An 18969-nucleotide genomic window follows, 5' to 3' on the forward strand; every position below is an offset into this window, starting at 1 on the left:
TATAGGCATTGACGCGATCCGAAGCTCATCGAATTCCGTCGCTTTCCTCTGAATGTGCAAAAGCCCCTCCAGCAGAAGTAGAAAACGAGGTAGCCTCGGCAACAGAAACTGAGCTAGGCTCGAGGAATGAAAATGCGATTGAGGATATCCTGCAAGCTCACCGGCTCAACGAGAGTGTATTGCAAGGCATGTGTGAAAGTTCACGCTTGCAGCTGAAGCACTCGTAAGCGAGACAGGGTTGTTACTGTCACTGGCCTCAGTGAACTTTGATCAGCTCTTACATGTGGACCGAGAGTCACTGGCAGCCAAGCAAAAGAATGATGTCAGCCAAGCTAAATTACATGTAACAGCTAAAGAAGGCAGTGCTAGGGGCAATGTGATGATGCACGAGGAAGGAGGCTTGTTATATAGGTATTACAGAGACCAAAAGCACAGGTGTATCAGTTAGCCGTACCTACCAAGTACAGGGAGTACCTTTAGGGGCTCTGTCATGGAAGTGGGTGGTCTGGTCACCTAGGCATAAACAAATCGAAAGAAAGATTGCTTATGGCATACTACTGGCCTGACTGTTGCAAAGACGTGGAAAACTTTGTGAGATCAAGCAATGCCTGGCAGAAGTCGGGTAAACGAGGAGAAGCATGGAAAGCTCCACTAAAGGTAGTGAGTGTCCTTAGTATCAGAACCTTTCAGACGACTTGTGATAGACACAGTAGAGCCTCTACCAAAGCCAATGTTGGGTTGCAGGTACCTGTTTACCATGCTGTGTCCGGCTACAAAGTTTCCAGAACTGATCCCTCTGAAAGAACTCAGCTCCACTGAGGTAGTAGACACACTTTTGACAGTATTCGTCAAGAGTCGGATTCCAGCAGAAATTCAGACACGTCAAGGGTCAGTATTTTCCAGGTCAGTGGCTTCCACATTCTTACAAAAGTGCAGGGTAAAGTTAATACACAGTTCCATATATCACCCTCGGTCAAATAGCTTAGAGAGGTGGCATTCAGTGCTCAGGCGAGTTTTGAGGGTACTCTGTTACAAGCGCAAGGAGGAACGGGAGACCTGCCTACCAGCTACTCTGTTTCCTTTGCGAACGGTTCCTCACGAGGCTACAGAGTTCTCATCAGAACTTAGTGTATGGGAGGACACTCTATTCTTCACTGAGAATGTTGAGAGATGTACGAGGAAAGAGGAGAGAGTCAAACAGTGGTAGAGTACGTGCTAGAACTGCTAAGTACAACATAAGAACCAGTAGAAAAGAACATGGGCATGGCACAAAAGAATGACAAGCTCTACTATGTCACGAATGCAAGGCTTGAAACCTTTAATGCTGGGGACCAGGTAACGATCCTCAGACCTTCAAGAAAGAACAAGCTTGAAGTTCTGGGACGAATCAGTCAGTGTTGCACAAGCTTTCAGATACCAACTATGCTCTGAAAGCGCCCAGTCGTGGGAAGTAGGTGAAAATATACCCCTGCAATTTGATGAAGCCATACGTGCAGTGGAGCGGAGTCATTAACCTTAAGAATAAATAGCCTCGCAACATTCATACCCAATTTAATGAATGTAAGACAACCTCCAACCCTGAACTCAGCCTTGAAGAAGTTGTAGAACCCTCGGTAATTGCGGAAGCTCTTAAACCAGAGCAGGTAGACGAGCTACAGGGCCCGTCAAAGGAATATTTCAATATATTCAGCAATCGGCCAGGTAGAACCGAACTACCGTATTTACATGATTGTAAGTCGACCCCCCCATATCGCTAGACCGGGGAAAAAAAAACCCCAGAGAGCACATTCGATAACGAAAATTTATTAGTAGCTGACATGGTCATTGGGCTACTCGTCTTCACTACTGCTGCCATCGTCATCGTTGCTGCGGTCCCACAGCGAGTCATGGTCCAGCGAAATTTCAAATTTGGCAAACGACCGCACCAGGTCATCGCGCAGAACAGCAGCCCACGCCAAATGCACCCAACCACACGCAGCTGTCAGGGAGGCTCTTTTGACAGGTCCGGTTGGCGTAATTTCGCAGTCTTCTGCCGCCAGCCACTTGTACTCACGGCGGAGCAGAACCTTAAAATTCAGGCGGAGGTCCGGGCTTATTTCATGACCACGTCGCACTTCACTGGCAGGGTCCGATCATGCATTTCAGCGACGTACGCCGCAAGCTTAGCCTACAGCTCCGGAAAGCGTCTAGACTTCGGCACGTGGGAAATTTCTCACTTGCCGCCACAGGGTGAAAATTTCGCTTCGCTGCAGTCGCCACTCTCGCACCACCCGTTAAGAAACATCGAAATTGCGGCCCGCTGCGCAGCGATTTGTTTCTTCGGCGTAAAGGATGGCAGCCCTCTTGAACGCTGCTGTGAACGAGTGCCGAAAGATTAGTGGGCCTGCAGCACTCATGACGACTGGGGAAGCGTAGAAGTAGCCGAAGTGGAGCGCGTCAAGAAGTTAGTCAAACCAATGCCTTTAAACAGAGAAAGAGAAACCCGCGAGCGGTGTCTGCTCTTCCATGAACTACCGATACTCCCCGCAAGCGCCGCCGTTCTGAGGGTGCCGCCGCAAATGGGAACAGCGGTGCTTTTATCAACTATCGACACCACCCCATGAGTGTTGCATGCACTGTAAGACTCTCAAAAATGCTGAAAAACCCTTCCGAAAAGCGAACAAACACGCGGGATAGCGAAAAGATACGGCTAGGGCCATAGAGCAAACACAAAATTGTAACTACGTTGTAGCTCTCGTTAATATGGCCTTTTTTTGGCGGGGCCATGTTTTGGTTTCGATTGTAAGTCGACCCCCCAACTTCAGACTTTCAAATTTTAAAAAAGGGGTCGACTTACAGTCGTGTAAATACAGTAATAACGTACGAAATAGAGCTAACATCGACTGAACCCGCAATGTCAAAGCCTTACAGGGTGTCTCCACGACAGAGAGAAATTATGGAGACAGAGATACAGCTCATACTAGAGTTGGGAGTTATTGAGCCCGCGAAGAGTGACTGCACATCACCGCTAATACTTGTGGAAGCTCCTAATAAGGGCCCTCATCCGTGTGTTGACTACCGGAAGTTAGATGCCATCACCAGGGATCAGTTGTACCCGATGTCCAACACTGAGAACGAATCGAAGAAGTCAGCGCTGCTAAGTAAATTTCGACTATAGATCTTGTGTGGGGATACCGACAATTTCCCTTTCAGAAAGTGCCAGCCACTATGCTGCGGTTACCTTACCTGTAGGCACTTTTTGCCTCTAGTTTTTAGCTTCGGGTTGAAGAACGTGCTGTTTAGATTCTCGAAGTTGATGGATATTGTACTAAAAGACTTGCAGGAGTTCACATGAAGTTCATAATACGTCCCCTCAGACAGACCAGCAGTGACACCAGGGTGAGACACGTTTGGCGAATAGTGTTGATAGATGGTACACTGCCGCTGTCCCCGACCATGGGAGCAAGGAACTCCTGGAAAAGGGCATTCTACGCCTTTCCCTCATGGCCACTGCTAGCTGCCAAGGCTGTTTAATAGATGCTTTAGCTAATTGCTAGGTTATCCCAGGAATCAAGACGTGCCACTTTGAGTCAAGCGTGACAATCCCCGTCTATGAAACGCCCCTCCTTTCTGTGTGTTCAGTGAACAAAGGTGACGGAGTGACTGACATCCTCGCCCTAAACGCAGATCCTTCGGAGGCTTTGGGCGCTTCGCGTGGGGCTAAGGTGTGATGGCAGATTTCCCTGGCCTAGTGATCTAGGGAGGACATAGGGGATTTAAGCGGATTCTTTCGGCTCCTCAGGTGTGCTTCAATTCAGTTGTGCTAGACTGTGAAGATGCAACGCTCACTGCTCCTCACATAAACATTATTAATTAACCCAGTACTGTGTTCGTTCTCAATGAAAACATTTTCCACCTTCGACAATGCCCTTAGCGTGGATGAGCCGGGCGACAGCATGAGCCAGCTACCCCTCTTTAAAGGCCCGACCACAACTCTTATAGTATTCACAAAAGCTTTGTATTTGAAGCCCCAGTTTCCTGCCTCTTTCAACTTAAGTTTCAGTGCTACACATAAGTGAGAAACCACTAAATGGTGTGCCACCATAGCAGTGGCGGAACAGTTATTTGAGCTTTTGGCACAGATCCTGAAGCAGGCAAAAAGCAGCTCTGGCACAGCGATAAGCACTTATTCACAAAAGCTTTGTATTTGAAGCCCCAGTTTCCTGCCTCTTTCAACTTAAGTTTCAGTGCTACACATAAGTGAGAAACCACTAAATGGTGTGCCACCATAGCAGTGGCGGAACAGTTATTTGAGCTTTTGGCACAGATCCTGAAGCAGGCAAAAAGCAGCTCTGGCACAGCGATAAGCACTTCTGACACAGTGTCAAATGTATGTCTGTACAACATATGGTCTCAATTTTAACTGAAACAGCCAATACTAAACATAGTGGAGCCATCTTTACCTGCATCAATGCAGCATTCGGGATAAAGATAATCAAAGTGGTATCATTATCTTTTAATAAAATGATTGCCCTGCGCGTTTATTGCGGTATAAGGCCACTTCTACCATTTCGACTTGCAAATGGCATTCGTGCGTTCACTGTACTTAAAGCAAACCAGAAAAGAAAAGCACACCTCAGAACAAGCATGCATACAAAAAAACCAGTTACAGTGAAGACGTCTATAGGTTTCTTTACTTTCAACTTGCTAAATCTCTCCTCATAACATTGCATGGGATCATATGAAAGATGTTTAAATTACAAACATGGAGTCCAATCCTGCAAGATTGCGAAGAAGGTACCCGCTAATAAAGCAAAGTGTATGTCAGCAGTCAAGTGCACATATTACAAAATGTTGCTAAAGTGACACTGTCAACAACTATGCTAAACAATGAAGCAGAAATTATCCGAAACTTCCTTTTCAACCAACAGCCTCCTTGAGCAAGCTCTGTGCTACTAATACAAGGAATACAGAACTTTAGCACAAACAACAAGGCCACCCAGCAGCAGTGCATTGGACCCTCCACTGAGGAGAAATGCAACAAAAGAGCGAAAACAGCAAATGAAAGACCAATAGCATCAGCCATATCCACGGCTATGACCTTCTTGTTGACTTCCTGGATGATGATGATGAGGGCTTTAGGTTTCAGTTTTACTAGCGAGGCAGCATGAACGGAACGAGGCTTTCTTTCTTGTGCTTCCTTGGTGTAGGTTCGGCCCAATTTGATGCTAATATGTCATTTTGGAGCAGGACGGCCCAGAAGATTTCTCTCAGCACAATTGGTGCCTCTGTTACACCGCTGCCATAGCTTTTATTCAGATGAACTTATGCACCAGCAGAACACCGAAAACCACATCGTGCCATTGTTTTGTGCCAACACGATGTGAGAATCCCTTAAACTCAGGCGATATTGATTATAATAAATCTGCCTTTCTATGAATACATTACCTCACACTACTGCCCCCGACTGCTTCCTTTGGCATTAAGACTTGTGCAGCTTAAATTTGCGCAAGTATACGACCACAAAGAGAAAAACAGAACACGTTACAGGCACAGTGACACGTTCTGTGTGTCTTCCTTGCGGTAAGTAAGCACTGACTAGACCAGCAACATGTTGTTCTGCAGCTTACTTTTTTTCTTGTAATATCCCTTGACAGCCTCCCTAAAGACAATGGATTTCTCTCCTTGTTCCTTCTCATGCAAACGCTGTTGATAAACCAAGGCTTCACTTTGCTGTCAATGCAAGTTACCCTAACTCTGGAGGTTTGACAATTTGAACTTATGAAAATGCATTTTCTCTTGCTGCAATAATAAAGACACAGCATAGTTCCTTTCTGCACTTAAAATGCAGTGAATAATTATACAATACCACTTCCAGTTTGTTTGCAAGCAACCCCAGTACTACCAGGATTTTTTCTCAACAGCCCACATTATTTACATACCTGCTAACCAGAGGAACTAAATTCATTAAAATCCCAGACACAAGGGGAGAGGGGGAATAGCATGCATTCTCAAAAATCTTGCCTTGAGTGCACACCTTTTGTCAGATACAAACACACTTTATTAACAATGGTTTAGACGCAGCACACACACAGCAGCAAGCTTGGAACAGCAGACTGACAAGGCACAGCTTTTAGACCGCAGTGACTTTTTCAACTACTTCGCTGTTGCCGATTTGGCCTGCTTCAGGATCTTGCCTGTATAAAATTGTTCAAAGGAGGCACCCCTCGGGCAAATGGCACTTTCGCTGTTGCAAAGCTGCCACGTGACGGTACCACACATAATTTTGCCTTGCTCAATTTTTTTGACGTGCTTGAAATTTTAGTGACCAGGATTGATTTTTTTTTTTAAGCTTGACCCAACATTAGTAAAACTGTAGACTGAACCCACATTTACAACATCACAGAATATTTAGGAGAGCTTGCAGGTATGCATTTCTTGCCCTAAATGACACTTGGATGCTTAAACATCCAAAACAAAAGCTGTTCTCTACTGCACTAACTTTACCTTCTGGGAATTTCCTTGTTTTTTAACATTCAGTAAAAACAAAATTGTGCTTTCGTCCACTGCAATGCCTTTAGACTTCATCTTTCATGAATATGTGAAATGGGTCCAATGTTCTAATTTTTTTGCGCAGCAAACTGAAAATTTTGAGGAGTATTAACCCTTTGAAGGTTTTTGCTGTATATGTACAACGGCGGTTTTATGTCCTGCAAGGTCTCTGCCGTACGGGTAAGGTTTCGACCCTCCGTTTGAAAGTTCGCACCATAATGACAATGCGTGCTCACTGGGAGGTGCTGCCACCTCTTAGGACTTATAAGAAGCGTTTGAAATGTGTGCTACCTTCTTGGGGAGATAAACAGAACTGATTTCTAGCTTCAGTACATCGTGCAGACGGCGGCAACACCCCTTTTGCGGTTTCGGTTTCGCCGCGTGATCGCAACGGAGGCGCGCGAAACGTCGTTTTTCTTTTTGTCGGCACTTTCTTGCAGAGGCGGTGGAAGTTGATTTCTACCTTGATTGGCGCTGCTCTTAGCTTGTTTATAACCGCCGCTCGCGAGGTACTCTCGCTCTCAGCGGAAACGCGCTTTCGCGGTTTCGGTTCCTCCGTGTGATCGCAATATAGTCGCGCGAAACGTGATTTTTCTCTTTGTCGTCACGCTATTGCAGGGGCGGCGGAAGTTGATTTCTATCTTGATTGGCGCTACTCTTAGCTTGTTATCACTGCTGCTCACGAGGTATTCTCGCTCTCTGCAGCAACGCGCATACACGAGAGGGTGCCTCAGACCTCTGCCCAAGGCGGCCGCACGCAGAGATGTCATGTGTGCGCCAACACAACTCGTCGCTCCAAGAGGAGAACAGACACGCATTTTAGGAGTGCAGACTCCGATAAGGCGCTGTGCAGAGACCCATGTTTCAAGGAGTACCACACTCTGAAATACTATTGAACATTTTGCAGTTCTGAGTGATGCTGACACCAAAATACTGTTCCAAATTTTTTTTTTTACTATTTATTCCCGACTTTATACATCTTGTACATTCAAGGTCCACAATAAAGTAGTTTGACCACCTGGGAAAGTTTTTTCAAAATAATTCGACCCTCAAAGGGCTAAGCAAATTCCATTGAATACTGCCACTTTCCAAGTAGGTGCAATGCAGTTTTTGTTGCACACTTGAGTTATTGTCACTTAATTTGGAGTAATGAAACTAAACAAACGGTAAATGATTTTGCAAAGTGGAAAAGTTCATTTAATTTCAGGTATTTCGTAAAATTCTCATACTTCTAAATCTTTTGTAAAGTTTAAAGTATTAAACGTTAACCTTCCGTTGACTGCAGACTACTGCTACCCTTTAGATTTGAAACCATGATAAGTGGTGCTTATACAGTCTGACACAAATATAAAGATCCCAGAGACGGCAAATTATTCTCTACACTGAACAGGTGAAACTTAATCACAGATACTCAAGTAAAACAGCTCTCTCATAATGAAGTGGACATTGGATACAACAATCTCGGGGTGTCCGCTGTCAGCCCCATCAAGTCCTTGAATGTGAGAAGGCATCCAAAGGCCAAGCTCCATGAAGCGAACTTTGACAACGAATTCTGTGCGGCAGAAAATCCAGCACAAAGCACCTTCACATATTCTTCACCCAACACTCCATGCAAGCAACAGTGGGCTAACCCCGCTGACAGTGCTGACGGCGCAGCCTGCAAGGAGTCAGTGCCCAGACGAGCCAAACGTCGGGCGACCGACGGAAGCCAACAGCCGTACTACGGTCTCAATGGTGCGCGTTCATGCCGCAAGCGACCACTTCTGGTACCAGCATTCGCTGGGCGGCGAATATCTAGGGATACAAGATCGGTGGCAAACAGCCAGGCGTTGGACGTCAGGCGACGGGCGGTTACCGTAAAGCTTTTTCGCTCTATGGAGGTTGGCCTTAACCTAACGCATCAGGACTGGTTTGTTCCCTGGTTTGGGCACGATTTTAAATGCAGCTAAACAACAATGGGGGGTAAGACCAGGTCTGAGACATGTGACTTATTCATCATCTGGCAGCAACTGAGCAAGCCAGCGCTCGTGGCCGTTGCTCAAGCTCGGCATACCTTCTTCTTCTATATTTGCAACAGCACCTTCTGTGCAGGATGTGGTACACGCTGGTGTGCTGATTACCATAACATTCTTATTGATGCTTAAAAACAATTTCAAGACACAAACGAAACTACTGCCTACTATGCCCTTGCTTGCATCTTTCCTCTGCTGAAGATAACAAATCCATTAACTGAGCAAGCCAGCGCTCGTGGCCGTTGCTCAAGCTCGGCATACCTTCTTCTTCTATATTTGCAACAGCACCTTCTGTGCAGGATGTGGTACACGCTGGTGTGCTGATTACCATAACATTCTTATTGATGCTTAAAAACAATTTCAAGACACAAACGAAACTACTGCCTACTATGCCCTTGCTTGCATCTTTCCTCTGCTGAAGATAACAAATCCATCTATTGCGAATGGCTCACAAAAGTGTATCAGACTTCTGTACAGGAGAGTTTGGGTATATTGAATTATCCAATATATTGAACTATGTTTTTGGGGAATAAACCTGTTCATTCTAACTGGGTTTGACTGTAACTGAGCAAGCCAGATAACTGAGCAAGCCAGCGCTCGTGGCCGTTGCTCAAGCTCGGCATACCTTCTTCTTCTATATTTGCAACAGCACCTTCTGTGCAGGATGTGGTACACGCTGGTGTGCTGATTACCATAACATTCTTATTGATGCTTAAAAACAATTTCAAGACACAAACGAAACTACTGCCTACTATGCCCTTGCTTGCATCTTTCCTCTGCTGAAGATAACAAATCCATCTATTGCGAATGGCTCACAAAAGTGTATCAGACTTCTGTACAGGAGAGTTTGGGTATATTGAATTATCCAATATATTGAACTATGTTTTTGGGGAATAAACCTGTTCATTCTAACTGGGTTTGACTGTAAGCATAGTGTAGCTAATTTAATATAACCATCATCCTTCTTGTCCCTCGAGCTAGATATTTCAAATGTTAACCTGTTATTTGAGGAAAATGCCCAATAAATCCAGGCTTAAAAATGAAAGCATATGCATGTTATCTAGTGACTATTTACTGAAAAATGCTGCACTGAATGTGCCACTTTTATTGCTAGATTAATTATTGGTTTACCTTGCCGAAAAAAGAATGCTATCCTGCAGTTCGGTAAGTTTTGTATAGTGCACATTTTGCAATATATGCATACTTCTGTCACTTTTACGCTGTCATTGTAAACCTCGAAGTGGAACTAGTCAAGCCGCTGTAATTACAGCTTTTATCGTTGTGCTAACTCCTACATACAGCTGTATGTATAAATGTGGTTAATAAACTAATCCTTTTATCTTAACACAAATTCACACTGCAACATTACATCTAACTGCCAAAGTACAATGACACATAGAACTTGTCATTGTCATATCAGCAATTCTTTTTCTTCAAAGTGTGACAACCGGATGTAGTAGCACAACACTTATAACATTGCTCTTATTTCACCACTGTTGTTTTTCCATTAATTACAAAGCACAACTGCATGCACTAGTGTATGTGGGCAAGCCAGCCATTGCTGGCAAAAGCACATACCGGTGTTTGTACACATTTTGTTACAGCCTGTACCTACAGAATGGGCGTGTGAAAACACAGCTTGCCACAGTACGCAGTGCATTGTCTTTTTTTCTTGGAGCACACAAGACATTGCTAACAAACATGCTTATCCTAGTGGACGATACAATACAAACAGGCAAATGCAAACCAAAGGATTTTTTAATCAAGAGTTGAGACTCACATGCACTTTTAATTTGTGCCTCGTTCGTCTTAACAGACCCTTGGCCCACTGAAAATTATAAACAAGCAAAATCAGCAATAATAAAACAGCAAAAAGGCACAAGCATGTTTACCTAAGCAAGCAAAACTAATTTACAAAAAGAAAGCAAAAAAAAAGGTAACAGCTGCTGCAAAACAGGCCACACTTTTCCAGTTATACAAGATTAGCCTGACCTAAAATGCCAGAATATGTTAACTTTTAGTAGGTAGCGTGCAACATAAAAGCTTCCTTCAGGCTAACAAAAATATCTTGCTGAATCCGTGCCATACCTGCAAAATTGATTGAACTAGAGTGTTGACATGGGATAGTTCATACATCCCAAAGTTTAAACAGCAGGAAGGACAGGAAAAGTAATGCCCCTGTCAAGCAGGCAAGTTGAGTGCACTTATGGGGAGCCCACTTCGGGCTACGCGGTGCTAACTGAGAAAACAGAGCGCACTCGCTGTAAAGAAAAATTGGTGACAGACTAAGAGAGCGTTCTTTGAAGATGTAGATTAAAAAAAAAAAAAAAGTGATCTAAAAAGTGATTGTGTCACGTTGTGTTATATATAAAAACAAACTTAATCTATATTTTCTCAACAAAAAAAATTGTAAGGGTGTTGCAAGTCAATGCAGGCCAAAACGAATGCCTAGCCAATCCAGAACAACATGGTGGTGTGCGACAAGGTGGCATTTGATCCTGCTAGAACAGAATACCAGAGAGTTCTGTTCCAAATATTTTGTTAAAAGCTGTTAACTGAAATGAACATGTATCCTTTTTCTTTTTTTATGCACTACATGTCGTACCATTTGAATCGCTGGTGGCGATGCTACGCATTTGGCCAGCAAAGTGTGTGCAGTGAATGGTCTCCGATCAGAGTGTGCACTCTTCTGAAAGTGACACCTCACTGGCGACGTTTATATTTGGCAAAGTGCACATGTGCACTTAAACCAGGTGACACTCTCCGTAATTGCACTTGACTTGCCCGTTTAACAGAGGTATAAGAACATCTTTCGCAGTCTTCAGACTTTGAAATTCAGGAAGAGAAAAATTTAGGATTCCTCTATGTATATGCCATCTATGTTCAGCAGCCATCACCAAGTATGCTTCCCGGTATTAGCTCACCACCACCAAAGCGCGCTAAGATGTTGTGTCAGTCACTCAAGCAAAGACCATGCAACTAAAGAAAGCACAAGCACTACATCACCAGGCCATGCAAATTGTAAAGCATAATGCTAGTCTAGACAAGTTTACTGAAAGTTATTGCACAGCTTCTAGAAACGTGTCCACAAAAGCAGAAATGTCTTCCAAGTGCTACATGCTGCATGAAAATGTCAAACTTATCCAAATGTTGCATTACCATATAGGCTAAGAAAACAAACAAGTGCTTACTACATCAGCATATGCTTACTTAGTGAATAAGAATGCTACCACTGTTTGTATTTTGTACTGTCAACAAAAATATTATGGACCATGAAATCTGAGAAAAGCTTAATATATCTACATCCTCACAAGGCAGCCTGGTATTTGCATTTTGGGCCTCGACTAGAATATGGTGAACTCTCAGTGAACTCTCACTTGAGTGAACTTCAAGGGACCGAAGGAAATAGTTCACTTAACTGAAAGTTCACTAAACTGAATATTCACTAGACCAACATAAGACATGGCATACCAAGTCAGAAGTTTGAAGTGCAATTCATAGAGCAAAAGACATGGCATTCGTAGTGTTATGTGTGAAATGGAATTTTTACATATCAATGAAAAACACACCACGTAGGTCGTTTGTGTGCACACGCGGAACCGACGAGACGGGAAAGAAATAGACGACTACCATGCCACGACTAGCCAGTCGGGAAAAAACACACACCACGTGGTTTGTGGTGTAACAGATGGCCGCTTTGCTCTGGCGGCGTTGTAAGCGCCAGCGATGTTAGTTTGTTCATGGCCTCCGAGATTACATGCTTGCTCGTTTTGTGCGGGCAATCTCGGAGGCCATGCCTCGTTGCCGTTCGTTTTCTGCGCCGCCGCTTTGCCCAAGGGGCTCTGTAGCGCCAGCGACGTTACATTGCCGCTGGAGCGGCGGTTTGATGAGGGCGGGCATCGGTTGTGCCTGCAGTGAATGCAGTGCAGTGCAAGCCTTGGTCCTCTGAGCGAGTTCGTTAAACTGAAATATTGACTGTTCCGAAATTCGTTTAAGTGAGACATTTTTGCATAGAATCTATAAGAAAACTACCGGGGATATTTAAAAAGTTCGTTATTCTGAAATACTCAGTAAACCGACGTTCGTACAACTGAGAGTTTACTGTATACACTTTTACTCGTTACTGCTACAGGCTGCTTGGGAAATGAACATTTTCTGAGATCCCATGGTCTGTAAACTTCTTTTAGTTGGCAGTATACCTATGTAGAAACTGCAACTCTCATCATCTTGTATGATAAGTGTTCGGAACTTCTCAGATGGACCTGCACAAAAGATCTTGAGAAAATTGAGGCCTTGTTACTATATTTGTCACTGCACTACTTCTGCTGCCATGGCATACATCTGCTGGTTCATATGGATGCACCGTTTAATACCAAACGCATGTCCTTTCTTGGAGCAAGCAATTGTTCAATGCAAGACAGTCAAGATTGGCACAAACAAAGAGTCAAAACACTTCTCATGGTATTTCCTGATGGCTTCCATGACATTTGTCACACCATACATCTTCCACTGAATCACAATAAAACAACTTATGGACCTAACTGCTACTGTGACAAAAAGATGCCAGAAAGCATTATGGAGCAGTAAAATGGACTTTCAGAGCAAGTTTACGAAACAAGTTGCAAACTATATTATATGGAACTTTTACAGTGGGCAAGCCACGTGAAAGCAGTAAATGGTCACTGATTCCATCAACCCCCCTCCCTTCATTGCAGTCATCACTACAGACTAGTACAACAAATGGTGGTGTCTTCAGATGTTTAAAAAGTAACATAAGTGGCTTAGAAAAGCACAGAAGCACTTGGGCAGGTTACGTGAAGACTTGAAGGCATTCTGAAAACCTTCAATGTGATCTCCATGCTATAAATGTATCTTTTAAGACAGAGCACTGTGTGAAAAAAAAAGGTATGTTGATAATAGAGTACTGCCTAATGTAATAGCACACTCTCCTTCCTTACCTCCTTAAATAGAATAAGCAATTTTTTATTTTTTATTTTCAAATTGTCGTTTCAACATAACAGAGTTTCAGAATAGGAGCCCCAATAGTTTGGAGCCCCAAAGAGCTTTGCAGGTGTTAGCGTTGGGGCACGCAGGAGTGAAGAGCTTTAGAATAGGGCTTTGCGTTTGCAGATAGCGTCTTGCGCTGACAGCGCCACTACGGCGTCAAAGAAAAGCCATTAGAAATAAGTAAATAAGGTAATGTATACCATTTTATGATAAAAATAGTAATCTTGACTTGTGTGTATTCACGTTTAATTACAATTTAGAGGTTATTCTGTAAGCAGCTAAGTTGTGCTTAGTTTTGAGCAATCCAACCTTACGTGCCTTCACCAGCCAAGCTTAGCCATGTTAGGCCTACGAGCTATAAAATCCACAATAGAATTCAGAATCAGCGACGTCTAATGAATCAATCTTCATTACACACGCTAGTTGAGAGAAAGCGATAACCGCACTCACTTCTCCTAGCTTGCGAACTTCATGTGTTACCACGAATCAAACCCAGTTTTGTGCTAGGTTAGAGCCGTCGCTTCGATGGGTGCCGCTGTGTTTGCTGACGCAAAGCTTTTGGGGCCGCTATTTGGGCTCCCGCTAAATCGGTGAAATAGCGTTCCCAAAACAAAAACATAAACGCAGTTTTCGTCTCGCGCATACGCAGTGGCTTCGACAGTATATTTTTGGAGCCCTTATTCTAAAGCTCTCTAATATCTCCAGGTTACACAAATCCTCTGAAGTTAAAATATCAGTAATTTTGATAAAACTGATGCTACTTTGAAAATAGGTGCAGGCATAGGTGGTTCATATGCTTTGGCAGACACTTTGTAAACATTCTCTTTCTTTTCTTGACGATTGTGGTACATATGTTTACAGTCAAACCCACTTACAACAATATTCAAGTGCCGTGGAAATTCCATTGTTATAACCAGCTTGCATGAAAAAATCAAAATGGGGGACAGCAGAGCTGATGTGAGAAAACTATAACGGTGGGGAGGCCAGTGCCCCTCCCCACCATGTTCCTCCATCCATCTGCTAATTGTGTTCACTTGTTTAACTGCTTCCTGGGAACTCCAATCCCGTGTAACAAGCCGCGGCTGTGGGCGTTAAAGAATGGCGCTGCTATGACAAATGCAAAGAAGGGTCACGGGTGTCAAGCATTATGCGAGCTCGGAAGGGGCCTGTTAAATAATATGAGAAGGTTGCTGTGGCAGCCTGTCAGCTTGAGAAATCCAGAAGAAATGCTGAGGTGAGATCGCCACAAGCATGTCGCCACGTGCTTCTTGCTGGCTTGCACGAGAAATTACGAAAATGCTGGGGTATCAGCAGGCCATCGTGCAGCAGCTCAAATTTTTTGTTTTCTTTTCAAGGATTTCGCATTTTCACTACCTTAAAAGGAAGTTGTACAATCAGTGCATTCTACCAATGCTGACATATGGAGCAGAGACTTGGAGAATGACAAAGAAGCTTGAGAACAAGTTAAAGGGCCCCTCACCAGGTATGGCCATTTTGAGCTGACAAGCGCAGAGCATACATTGAGAGATAATGATTGTGTCTGCAAAGTATTACGTCGCTACGCGCAGCGGAAAGATCTGCAATTTCAAACTGAACACCGTTGTTCCTTCTCCACGTGGCTGCCGCATTCCACACCAGCTGACGATGACGGAACAGGGTAAGTGCCCCTTGTTATCCTTTGCCCATGTAGCAACTAACACGCCGAGGATGATGAGGCTGCCTTTGACGAAGATAGGTCCTCCTATCGAAACGTTGGCCAGCCTTTCTGAGGCACCTTATCCCTGTTTACAAACTTTATACCACAGTGTGCTACTCCATCTGTCAGCCCCTTTCTTGTTTTTGGAATTCCATACCAGAGGATGACGTACTTGTGTGCCTGCGCCTATGTAGTCGTGTCAGCAGTGTGACACCGCTCGTGGTGACACACGACTTCAAGAATGATTCAACACAACATCTGTTATCTGTGCGATCTGTTGCTTGAATTGACGAATTGAAGTTCAGAGAAATGAAGTTCACAAATTGAATGACTGCGTGTTTTTTGTTTTACTTCGCACCAAAGCAAGAGAGATGTACTTCCGCTTTGTCTGCTTGTTCCAGCAGTCGTGCAGTCACGTGCATACGAAACAAAACTATGCCATTTTCTACCCTGCTCCAGCGTGTAATCATGCTCTGCGGTCTGCTTGGTCTGCCCCAGTATTCGTGTAGCACTGAATTATACCGCTAGTCATGTTTCCTTGTGCACAGCACGCAAAATTGTGCGCTGCACTAACGAGACAACTCAGAGTGTCTTTATGTTGAGACTTTTGCCTCTGAACATGGCATGCAACCATGGCTTCGGTTTGATAGGACCACACAGTCGAGCACCAGTCCTGTGAAAAATTCTATTACAGCGCTGACACCTATGTGGGATGTATGGCCATGTGTTAACCATGTCCCATCATAAACCACTGTTATGTTGTCATTAAAGGTAGGGTCCATCTCCCTGTAAACATTGCACACCAGAAAACATTAGCATCAGAAAAAATATTGGCAGCAGCTGTCTCACTGGCAGGCCTGAACTCAGTCTTGAGATGTCTCTGAAATGTTTCATGATGCAACCCTCTATGGAAGACGTTCATTATTGACCAGAAATCGGTCAAAGCTGTTGCCCCTTTGCCAATAATTTAACAGCCTGTACAGCTCTCATGTTCACATCAAAAATTTTGCTACCTTCCTTTCGCGGTGATGACTACCCCTTCGCAACAGCCACAAAACGTGCATGTCGGTCTCATTTGCACTGCTAATCCATGTCTTGTTCACAGCTAAACTGCTGGCACTGCGATTTGCCGAGAAGCGCGTTCAGGGCAGTCATTTTAATGATGAGAATCTCTTCCGCTTGTTCCGTACCGGAAAGCACCTTGGATTCACCCATCAGTTCCATTTTCCGTGCGGTCGCCGACATTGAACTTGGTTTTGCTTGCACTTTCGCGGCGACCTCCCGGGATGCTTAGGCTGATACAAAACGCGGCTCCAGGCGTGCCTGAATGGTGCTGCCTGTACATGTAGACGGCATAGCAACATCTTGCGAAGTGCCAAGACGATAATCAGACATTCGAGGCGCGATCACTGGATGCACCCAACGATGTGGAACGCAGCATGACAAGCTCAACGGTGCCACTGCTGCTCGCACGGGATGTTTTGCCCGTGTAAGAAGTGCCAGAGAGAGACTCCTCAACAACATTGACACAAGTCGGCATTCTGCCCGCGTGTGAAGTGCTCGGCGGTGGCTCCTGAACGGCATCATCAGCACGCATACGCATCCTGCCCGCATGTGGAGTCCTCAGCTGCGCGTCTGTGACTTCTGCGCTATGCTGCACAGTACTGCCATGCTACTTTTTTTTCACCGTTGGCGATTTTTGCTTACGAGTGCCGTAAGCATGAGCCATCTTGTACTTCAGCGGTCGCCGACCCATGGTCACCAGCAAACTTCCGAACTTATGCCCCGCAAGCACTGATGAATGCGTCGAGCTGATATATCCAGAGTAGCGTATCACAAAACAAACCAGCTTCCGAAACTATACTCCCCACGCACTGACAGCGAGCCAATATGTCCAGAGGCGCATATCACAAGTCAGCTACGTTCTGCACATACTGGCGATCCAAGATGCGAGGAGGCGCTTATCACCTGTGGAGTTCGCTGCCAAAACTACGCTCCGTATGTGCTCACAAACAATGCGAGGCGATTGTCAGACGTTCGAGTCATGGGCGATATCAGATGTAAGCTTCTGAAACTATACACCACACACACAGACAAACGATGCGCGCCGCAAGGCGCAGCTTGAGCGCGTTGGCGCAGTAGCAGAAGGCGCACGCCGCCGAGACCAATGGCGAAGCTCCAATTGGCCACGTGACAGGCGTGGCCAATCGCAGGCCTCGGAACGGCCTTGAATCATTTGCTTTTTGTGCGCTTGCTTCTGTATGGAGAAGGTGGTAGGCGTGGCAAATTTAAGGACAGAGAAATACGCTTTCCAACACAGGCAAAATGGCTGCGCTCGGGTTGCGCTATTTCGGAGATATCGTGGCTTGAAAAACGCCGTTATTTCGCGATTGCCGCGGAATTTTTTTGTCACATTGGTGGCTACAAAAATTTTTTTGAACACTTCTACGCGGTTTACAGCGTCCATATCTCGGAAGCCGATAAAAAAAGAGTAATAGAAATGGAATATGCGCTCTTCAAAAAATAAATTTTTTTGGTCATTTTTCACGATACGAAAGCCACGTCACCCCTTAATGCACGTGTCCTCCTAATGTCAGGACCTGCAGAAATAAAGCGAAGGTATGAATTACAGCCGTGCACATCCACACCAACAATGATGCATTAAGCTATTAGCCCCACACAAATTTCAAGTGGAAAGGTCGAGGAATGTCAAAAGAAACCTGTGGGGTTCTCCTCCGCGCGCTCTTGGTACAAAGGAACGACAACACAGTCGTGCAAACAATCACAAGGGCATTTATTGCACCTTTCTAGATCAATGCCTGCTGGCCGAGTTGCTATCCACAAAACATGCCGATGGGCGCGCGACAAATCTAGAAGTCCGACTCACTGCGACTGGATAGCGAGCGAATATGTTCGCCCCATGCTGGATCCCAACGCATAGTCGTTCACGTGTACGGTCACGCGCTCGAAGGCGGCCACATCCGAGCTGCTTGTCCCGCCGCCAAGTAACCCGCACCCAAGTAACCCTGCAGCAGCACAACACTCGCGCCATCTCTCGCACTGCGCTTGTACCACTCCGACCACCGCGGGCGCCAGGCCACGCGGCGAAGCCGCACTGCAGGAGCTATGCGGGAAAACAAGATATCAGGGGACGCGTGAGTCGCGCATCCCCACAAACCTCAAATGATGTGGGTGACAAAGCTTTGGTAACGGCACTTTAGGTTTGCTCTATCGCCATCACCAGTGTGAGGGCTTCTCCGTCTGAGTTGTTATCCGATTAATATAGTGACTAATTCGTCCGCGATAATGTCCAGCATGTGAATCCAACTTTGTCAGCATCACTGAAGAATGGGGGAACAGAGCCGCTGGCCGAAAATGCAACATAGACGAGTCATGCATCCGCGAATGGAAAGTGTTTTTGCCAAGATTTGAGCAGTATTCCATGCAGTTACTATTGCGGATTATACGCGGGGACATATATATACAGTAAAACCTTGTTACACCGTACTCTCTTGAACAGTAGTTTGGTTTTAAGGGGGACACGGGTCTTGAGGTGAAAAATTTCAGAAATTTATTTTTTGAAAATAAAATTTTCAATGCCTACAGCTACTATTCCCTTAATTCACCAAGTTTCACATCTCACGGAAGAGTATTTTGCCCGCAATATCAATCTATAACATCACTGTGAGCTGAATTCCACACAAGAACAACCCTCTTTGTTGT

At 44.9% G+C, this 18969-nt stretch overlaps 1 protein-coding gene across 4 annotated transcripts in view; it reads right to left on the minus strand.

Annotated features, from left to right (window-relative positions):
* Isha (Insulator su(Hw) mRNA adaptor) overlaps nt 1-18969 on the minus strand; it is a 150473-nt gene that overhangs the window by 14514 nt on the left and 116990 nt on the right. For 3 of the 4 annotated variants that reach the window (XM_075697021.1, XM_075697020.1, XM_075697018.1), the window contains one exon: nt 10324-10371. The exons of the other annotated variant lie outside the window; for it this stretch is intronic. In XM_075697021.1, the coding sequence (XP_075553136.1) occupies nt 10324-10371 (48 nt within the window). The remainder of the gene's footprint in view (nt 1-10323; nt 10372-18969) is intronic. 4 annotated transcript variants of the gene reach the window in all.

This window comes from Dermacentor variabilis, chromosome 6 (genome assembly GCF_050947875.1).
Source record: "Dermacentor variabilis isolate Ectoservices chromosome 6, ASM5094787v1, whole genome shotgun sequence".
NCBI lineage: Eukaryota > Metazoa > Arthropoda > Arachnida > Ixodida > Ixodidae > Dermacentor > Dermacentor variabilis.